General features: G+C 31.3%; 1 protein-coding gene across 1 annotated transcript; it reads left to right on the forward strand.

Moving 5' to 3' along the window:
- Positions 1–274: 274 nt before the first annotated feature.
- LOC114745455 (receptor kinase-like protein Xa21) lies at positions 275–8,019 on the forward strand. Its single transcript, XM_028933612.1, has 6 exons — positions 275–962; positions 1,557–1,850; positions 2,841–2,981; positions 3,094–3,312; positions 5,718–7,475; positions 7,643–8,019. Exons 1-6 carry the CDS (start codon positions 275–277, stop codon positions 8,017–8,019), a joined length of 3,477 nt encoding a protein of 1,158 aa, XP_028789445.1.
- The last annotated feature ends 2,167 nt before the right edge of the window (positions 8,020–10,186 follow it).

Here is a 10,186-nt window from a genome sequence, read left to right on the forward strand (position 1 = left end):
AAGGGGCATCGAAGGGCCCCACACACAACGGAAGTATTCATTGGCCTGAAAGGGGTATGTGAGAGAAAGTCCTGCGAAAAAGGCTGAGACTTCTGCCATCGCATCTCATCTTCTTTTTCTTTTCTTTTTTGGGTGCGTCTCCTTTTAGTAGTTTATAATTACTTTTTTCGTAGAAATTTTTTAAACAGTACTAAAATAATTTGAACACGGAGAAGTATGAATGTGTATTATTCCAGGATGCTCCATATTTGCAGCTGTAATTGACTTGTTAAACATGGGAAAACTTGCTTCCTCTGTTTTCGTTCTCTTCCTTCACTACTTTTTGGGCTCCTTGGCATGGAGCAAGGGGAATTCCACCGTCGACAAATCTGCACTCCTTGCTTTTAAGGCATCTATTGTGGATCCATATAATCTCCTAGCCAACTGGTCTGACTCTTCTGCTTCTTCTCCCTGTGATTGGGTTGGTGTTGGATGCAATACTCATCACGGAAGGGTTCATTACTTGAATCTTAGTGATACAGGTCTTAAAGGCATCATATCTGCACAGCTAGGAAATCTATCATTCCTTGTTGAACTTGATCTAAGCATCAATGATTTTTACGGTGAGATACCAAAAGAGTGGGTACAATTGCGTAGGTTGAAACTGCTCAACTTGAGCTACAATGACTTTCATGGGCAAGTTCCAACATGGATAGGAGGTTTATCTATGCTTGAGTACCTGAGTTTTCGAAATAATAGTCTTATTGGATCTATTCCATTATCTCTATTCAATTTATCAAGGTTAGAGATCTTGGATTGGAATTCTAACTTCATTCAAGGAAGCATTCCACTTGAGATAGGAAGTTTGAAGCACTTGAAGATGTTACAAATTGCAGGGAACAAGCTTTCTGAAACTATTCCACCTACAATTTTCAGCCTATCTTCACTTCAAAAATTGAATTTGTCTCATAACACTTTGTCAGGTATGTCCTGGATGATTTGTAGTGTCTATAGGTGTTGGTTCCTGATGTTTTAATTTTCTCTTGCTTTCCATGTTTTGTATCTTTCAGCACGCCGTAGGAATGACACCTTGGTCTATGGATATTAGTCCAGCAGATTGGAACGCTCATGGCTTTTTGAAAATAATTATTTATTTTAACATTTAAAGTATGTTAGAGGCGTTATCTCTCAAAATGAGTAAGAAGATTATGGTCTCAAGCGCATGGATTATAAGGTTAAAGTATAAATTTGTGCTGAAAGTTTTCATGGAGGAGCACTAAGGGTTTTAAAGCTTTTTTGGATTTAATGTTGTCCTGAAAGTTTAAAATCATAACAATATTGCCTCCTATCATTAAAAGGCTAACATTGACCGTTAAAATAATAACATTGATTATTAACAGTTTTAATGGTATGGGGCAATTAAACTTCGCAATAATATTGAAGCCAAAAAAACTTTTGAGACTATTTTACACCTTGACCCTTGACTATATTAACTTATGACGTTACTGACGTACTCCATGTTTTCAATATTCCAAATGAAGATATTGTATATCTCACAAACAATTGATCGCTTTCAGGTACTATACCATCTTCATTATTTAATAATTCAGAGCTGCAAGAATTGTCACTCTCCCAAAATCAATTACATGGCAGTCTCCCAACCAATGTGTGTATTGGGCTCCCAAGACTTGAATTTTTCTCTGTGGCTGAAAACGATCTCTCCGGTGAAATGCCATCTAGTTGGCATCAATGCAAAGAACTGAAAGTTTTGGAATTAGGTTTTAACAGATTCAACAGAGGATACATACCAAGCGACATTGGAAATTTACCCAATCTTCAAGTTTTGAATCTCATGAACAACAACTTGGAAGGTATGAGTTCTAACTATAAACCCTTGATAGGTTAATTGCAAATTTATTTTCATAATGTTTATAGGTCATTAATTTGTAACACAAATTATCTGGATATATAGTAAACAATTAATATTCCACTGGATTACTTTCCAAAACACGGATAAGCAAAGCATTAAACATGTAATTCAAGCAGTGTCAATATGCTGTGGATTGTAGATAGTTTAATATGACAGTGAATATCAATGAAACAATATGAAATAAAAATATCCATTTTTTTTTTATATTTCATTAACTCATCCACGCCATAAAAATATCGACTTCCCAAGTCAGAGTGATTTTAGAAAATAAATAGTATTTTTACATATTTATTATTATTTTTAACCAATTTTATAGAATCATATTAAATGACTCCATCTTCTAAGTGTTTTGGTGGAAGTGTAATTTAAAAGTCAAGGTAGACTCTTTTTTTTTTTGGCTCAGTATGTTTAAGCTTTGTACTTTTGTTTATTAATGTGAAATTAGTTTTTCATAAAGAGAAAGGTAGACTAACATCATCAATTGGCAATATTATATTGCACGTTATTTGAATATTTATATCTGGAAGAAAAATCCTTAACAGGTATATTCTCAATCTACTCAGCCACCAATTTTATTATTTAACAAAATTTAATTTATCATATATAATATATGTGGGTACGGGCGAAAGCAAAGCTTGTTCTATATTATCTCCAAAATTTCTAATTGAAAATACTTTAATTCCTTAAATAAAAATAAAAATTCTTTTACGGTTATATCTTGTAGCAGAATCAGTGTTCTATAGTCAATACTCAATAGTAATAAATTAGAACAGGACTCTTGAAAAATGCATGCATGATTAAAAAAAGCATATATGGCTTATCATTAAGAGGAGCTTTTACTAAAATATAGGCTTAATAAGCAAGGCATATGGGTTATTAATAGTATAATATTAATTATCGTTTTGCTGAAATTAAATTTTAAATTAAACAGGAGAAATTCCATCATCTCTCTTCACCAATTCTTCTTTAAGAATATTACGTTTAAGACAAAACGGTTTCACTGGGAGTATACCAACTCTTGGGAATCAGACAATGCTGGAAACTTTAAATCTAAATAACAACTCCTTTTCAGGTATGGTCAATCTACTCATCCATCAATTTGAAGCTTCAACAAAATTCCATTTATTATTTGCAAAACTTATATTCTACATCATCTCTAAAATTCATAAATTGTTTTTTCCCAGGTGAAATTCCTCAATCTATCTACAACACACCTTCTTTGAGAATAGTTGACTTTACCTATAACTATTTAAAGGGCAATTTGCCAGAAGAGATGTGCTATAGACTCCCTTTACTTGAAGTTTTTGCAGTTTCTCTTAATCATTTTGAGGGAAGTATTCCAAAGTCAATAAGTAACTGCACATATCTGCGAAGCTTATTTTTGAATGATAACTCATTTTCAGGTACGCGCAAAGAGTTGTGTGCGGGTGTGTTTATATTTTTGTCACATGTTTATATAGTAATTTCATTCAAACATTCTAACATGAAAAGAAATGATTGTGATCTTTAATTAAAACTTAATGATATCTTCCAACGGGCACATACATACTTGATAATTCCAATCCTTCTTTTGATAAATTACAAAACCAAGGACATGCTCTTGTTAGCCTATATATATTACTACCCTAGTCCTTAATATAAGATTTAGTTGACTATTTTGGAGAGATTAAATAAGTTATTAAATTACTTTGAAATATTTATGTTTATCGCTTTTATCCAAACTAATTTGCTTCATTTATAAATTGATATATGATCTAATAATTCGCCTAAATGTTTTAGAGATCATGTAACATATGTTATAATTAAGTAATTTAATAACCTTATTAATTTCCTTAAATTAGTCAATTGGGCTTTATATTAAGGATCAAAATCATATAACACTAAAATTTGAGACAGAAATTGCAAAATATTTATTTGTAGTTTTATTAATATGTATTAAAAAGTATCATAAAAATTGTAATTATTTAGAAGGATCAAATTTAAAAGTATACATTTAAAGTATTAAATTTTTCCTCGTCTAACCTCGCGCATTCCGTCCTACGTACATTTAAAATTAAAAAGAATAAAACTAAAACTAAAATTAAAAATGCCTATCATCCACATGACTATATCTTTTTTCAACTTTTATTCCTCACCGACGTCCATATTCTATCCTCTTTCCTATCATCATGGTATCATTTAATTATTAATATCAATTTTTATCCATTTCTTTGACCAGCAATCAATATTTATCCATTTCTATCATCAATTATTTTTTGTGATTTATATTGTCAATTTAAAATTTATAACGTCAAATTATGAACAAACTATTGTGGATCTCATGAAATTATGTAAAAAGAATCATGTTATTTATAATTTTAGTTTGTGAATAAATAGTATGAATAAATGGTATGATTTATTAGAGTTTTATATTATGTGTATATTATAAGATTCACTCCTCAAAATCATTCAAGAAGAATAATCTAATCCGTTCATCATATATCTTTTTTTTAAATATCATGAATCCATATATATATGATCTATATATAAATATAAGAGCAAATAATTAAAAAATTTATAAACATTACATGGATTTTTTATATTTGTGACTCACATAAATTTCTTATTAAAAAAATTAAACAAACTTCCTTTTAATTTTTAATGGGTTAATTTTATTTTTATTTTCTAGATATATATAACATTTCTTTAAATGAAAATAATTACATCAAGTTCTTTATATTGATCATGTTACACATGACCATATGTCCTATTTTTAATATATTAACATTTAATTATAAATTTACATGAAACAAAAAAGGACACATGGATATATACGATTGGAGAACTTAACAATACTAAAAGTATATTTTTTTATTTTTAATTAAAATCTGTTATGATCTTAAAAGTAAAACTTAAATTGTGTCAAAATTGAACGTAACAGTGTTCGTGTAATGTTTTTCAAGGGATGTCTATGCAAGCAGTAATTTTGTTTAATTTAGTAAAAAAATTTAGTAAAATTTAAAGTTTTAAAAATAGAATGCGGCAGAGATAATGTAAGAGGTTTAATTTGATTAGGGATAATTTAGTATTTTTAAATTTATATTTTGATTTTTAGTTGTTTAAGTAATTATAATTTTTATGATCATTATCGATAAATATCATTCTCTCTAGGTTCTTCGTTCTAATTTTTCCTGCATAGAATCCTTGCCCGAAAATTAGACAGAGTCTTTTGTGACACAAGGAATGATAAAGATGTTACCCACATGTAAATTGCTAGGTTGGATGTAACTAATTTCTTACATGGATGAAATTAGTTTCCTCTCTTTCCTATATTTAGTTGTAGACTTCCTAGCATAGGAAAAATTTGAAATTAATAAGATATCTGGGGTTTTCTTGTAATATAGAGAAGTGAATTCAAATTTTTGAAACATATATACTACTTCCAATCCTTAATATAAGAACTCGTTTGATTTTTATTTTGATCCTAAGTATAAGAGCCCAATTTACTTTATCTCTCACATTCATCTATTTTTTCCCAAAATAGTCCTTATAATAATGGTAATTTTAGCCAATATACTTGATTAGCAAGTATATTTTAATTTAAAAACACATATTTATTATAAATATAACTTAACTAATTTTCTTAATTTACTCAATTAGTCAACTAGCTCTTATATTGAGGATGGGAAGTAGGATGCTACAGGAACAACCACGTACAAAACATATCATGTTACATGTTTTGTCAATTTTCTACTTCATATAAATTTTATCATCCATCAACTTTTGTTTTCTAAGTTAGTTACCCAACAGCTTTTCATCTTGTTTCCAGGTCTTATACCCAAGGAGATAGGCAATCTTGATAAGCTTGAAGATTTGATTTTAGTAACTAATCATTTCAGTGGATCCATTCCTTCTCATATATTCAACATTACGACATTGAGACGTGTCTACCTTCAAGATAATTTCTTTTCTAGCTTTCTCCCATCAAATTTAGGAATTGGCCTTCCCAATCTGCAGGAACTAATGTTGGGACAAAATCAATTTATTGGACAAATTCCAATCAGCATCTCAAATGCTTCTAAGCTCACTACTGTAGATCTATCATGGAATAAGTTTAGTGGAGATATACCCACTACGCTTGGGAATCTAACAAACATGATCGCATTATATTCTGAGGAGAATGATTTGAATGGGATGATTCCAAGTACAATTAACAGACTGCAAAACCTTCAACATTTAAGTCTTAGCAACAACAGATTGCAAGGGTCCATCATAAATGAATTGTGCCAAATCAAAAGTTTGAGTGAATTGTATCTAGCCAACAACATGTTTTCAGGAATGATTCCAAAGTGCTTCACAAATACTTCTTTGCGGAGGTTGAATTTAAGCTCTAACAAATTGATTTCTCATATTCCTTCTTCGCTTTGGAGTCTTGAAGATATGTTATTCTTAGACTTATCCTCCAATGCATTGGGTGGAAGAATTTCTCTAGAGGTGTCAAACTTGAAAGCAATTATACTTTTCAATTTGTCAAGAAATCAAATTTCAGGAAACATCCCGACAACTATGGGCAATTTGAAAACATTGCAAAATCTATCTTTGGCTCATAACAAACTCCAAGGGTCTATTCCTGAATCATTTAGTGGCATGATAAGTATGGAATCCTTGGATCTCTCCCAAAATTATTTGTCTGGAGTGATTCCAAAGTCCTTAGAGTTACTTGTCCAAATGGAGTACATTAATCTTTCATACAATTTATTGCATGGAGAAATTCCAAATGGTGGGCCTTTTCCTAATTTTACATATGAATCTTTTATGATGAATGAAGATCTTTGTGGGGAGCCCCAGCCAAACGTCCGTCCATGCAAAAAAGGAAACAAGCACATCTCAACTAAAATATTGCTTGTCATCAAATGCTTATTGCCTATAGCTTCTGCAATCATTTTGGTTGCCTCATGCCTGATGTTTCTTAAGTTTAAGAAGGGTCATGTTAGTCATGAGATGAATAATAGAGACTCCTTAAATTTGGATACAGTGGCTAAGATATCCTATTATGATCTTTTGCAAGCAACAAATGGGTTTGATGAGAGTAATTTTCTTGGCAAGGGAAGTTTTGGATTAGTCTACAAAGGCATTCTTTCAAATGGAAAGATAGTTGCTGCAAAAGCATTCAACTCAAACTTGCAAGAAGCATTAAAAAGTTTTGACATTGAATGTGCTGCCATATGCAATTTACGTCATCGAAACCTTATTAAGATCATTAGCAGTTGCTCAAATGGTGATTTTAAATCTCTCGTAATGGAATTCATGCCAAATGGAAGTCTTGAGAGATGGTTGTACTCCCATAACTACTGTTTAGATATAGTGCAAAGATTGGACATAATGATTGATGTGGCATCAGCGTTGGAGTATCTTCATTATGGTTCTCCTATCCCAGTGGTCCATTGTGATGTGAAGCCGAGCAACGTTTTATTGGATGAAGATATGGTGGCCCATTTAAGTGACTTCGGAATTGCCAAATTGCTAATTAACCGTCAATCAGAAATTTATACAGAAACTTTGGCTACAGTTGGTTATATGGCACCAGGTAGTAATTTAGCACTTATATTAAGTTTTATTTAATTTATGTTTCTTATATTCATTTATGCCTATATACACTTGCACAAACAAATATGCTTATATACGTACGTGCATATGCTAGAAGAAACTATAAGTTATTCAACTAGTTAATTTAGCACTCAAATTTATATGTAGAGTATGGATCAAAAGGAGCAGTTTCAATGAAAGGAGACGTATACAGCTTTGGTATTTTGCTTATGGAAATGCTTACAAGGAAGAAGCCAACAGATGAGATGTTTACTCAAGATCTGAATCTGAAAGAATTTGTTAGCAAATCAACGCCACATTCAATCATCAATATTGTAGATGTCAATTTGCTGCACACAAGCAACCAAAAAATTGGTAATATATTGCTGCATATATCATCAATTTTTGAGTTAGCCCTAAATTGTTGCGATGATGCACCTGAGGCAAGACCTAATATGTCAGAGGTTGTGGTGTCACTGGGAAAAACCAAGGTCATATTAATGCAAAATATTCAAGGAACCACTAGCTTGTTGGATAAATGTTAAATCAAAATTTATCTGCAACAATCTTTCACCCTTTGGATTATATTGTTCTATTGTGGGAACATATATGGAGAGTGATGATGTCTCCTGTATTAATATATTAATGGTTTGAAATTTGAGAATTTTGAACTGCGCATCTGGGTTTTGGTTGTCTCAAGTTAGTCTTTATGTGTTAGAAATGTACTTTGAATAACAATATAATTCATTCCATTTTATCTTGAAGATAACTATACAAAGTTTGGAAATTATTGTCTTTTTTGGGATTCATCCAACGTCCTGAGATATTCGAATTAAGAATCTGAATGAAAGTGACATGAATAGACTTGTATGAGAACGTTAAACTATGGAAGATAGGTGTTAAACTGAACTCTGTGCTCTGTTTCTATGGCTATCATGAACATCCATTGATTTGGGTTATTCTGGGCAATGATTAACTGGGAACTTTGAGTCTGGAAAAGAATAAATCAAAGATTAATAACTGAGGAAGATTTGCATTCAAATAATGGAGCATAACAGTTTTGAAGTTCTAGGAATCAGTGAAAGAGGAAAAACATAGTAGGAAAGAAGGGGTCAAAATCGATTTCATGTAAGAAATCGATTTTTTCATTGGCACAGAAATCAATGTTGCGTTGCTGGATTTGAAGGAAGAAGACACACTTGTAATGAAATCGATTTGTGCAGACGTGGGAAGAGAAAATTAGCGGCAAAATAGAGTTAAGAGAGAAAGGGAAGATGAAACGGGGATGTTTTGGGTATCTTATATCTTATTTTTTATTTTTTAAAAACTTATTATTTATCTTTTTTTAACCCTTTCTTTTTGTGTACGAGGTTCTAGTGCTCAAGGCGGAATGTCTTCATTACATACTCTCCCACTTACTCTTCATTTAATTAGAATACAGAGTTTAGGATGAAAAAAAAAATCTGGTGAGTCCCCCCCCCCCCCCAAATCTAATGTCGTCCCTTACAAATTCAGCTGCTCGTGTTCGTCCATCAGAAAGTGGTATGTGAGCAGAAATCATCGGAGAAAAAAGAGGTGTTCGTCGGTTTATATGCATCCCTTTTAAGTTTTAAGTTTTTGGCTACTGGCTTCTCATAATCGTTTAACCAGAAAAATAATACTAAAAAAAAGGGCCATTTCGTTTCCATTCTTACCATACTAACCTTGGTAGTTCACACTTTGTATCATAGATCAAGGAAAAAGTGATAAAAGCCCCCAAGCCATTCGATGAACTATGATAATATCATCTTCGGTTCTTAATATAAGAGCTAGTTGACTAATTTGAGTGAATTAAGAAAGTTAGTTAAGTTAGTTATTTGTAATAAATGCATGTTATCTTTTTCAAAATATCCTTACTAATCAAGTATACTGGTTAGAACTACTATTATTATAAATACTACCTTTAAAAAAATGAATATAAAAGACAAAGTGGATTATTATATTATATTTATGACCAAAAACAAAAGTCAAATGAGTTCTTATATTAAGGACAAAAGGTAGTAATATAAATATATATATATATATATATATATATATCAGAGGCTGCCTGTTTGGATAAAAAAATCGAGAAACATGTCTCAAAAATGTATCAGATCAAACAAAAAAGAAGTCCTAATTTATTCAAATGAATAATTAAAACATGAATGCACAGAGTCAATAAAAATGGTAGACAGATATAACTGGAATAAGGATCCTCTATTCCAAGAAGTTGCTTCATCTCATCGGATATGAACAAGAACGAATCTCATCGAATCATATTCAAAGGCCACCATGATGGACGAGGATGATGAAGAGCTCTGAACATTTAGAAATCTCTTGGGGGGTGATGGAGGAATAGAGAAAAAAAATAACGGTGGCTAAAATGAAATTACAAGGAAGGCTCAGGGTTTGTTTGGATTGATTTATAAGTAGCTTTTAAATGTAATTTATGGAATACGAGAATAAGTATGTGAAGAAAGTTTATCTCGGCTTATGTAAACTTACTTAAAAGTCTATTTTGAACGAAACTCCAAACAAGCTCTTAGTGTCATTGCAAAAAGAGATGATCTAGATTTTGTTTTTAACCCTAGACACTATGTTTTAACTAAATGGAGAATAAGTGGAGAGAATATGCAATGGAGACATTCCGCATGGCTATAAATTTTTTCTTTCTTTTCCATTGGGTTTCCTTCG

The sequence above is a fragment of the Neltuma alba genome, unplaced genomic scaffold, assembly GCF_004799145.2.
Source record: "Neltuma alba isolate B1F8T4 unplaced genomic scaffold, ASM479914v2 tig00004682_pilon, whole genome shotgun sequence".
NCBI classification, from domain to species: Eukaryota; Viridiplantae; Streptophyta; class Magnoliopsida; order Fabales; family Fabaceae; genus Neltuma; species Neltuma alba.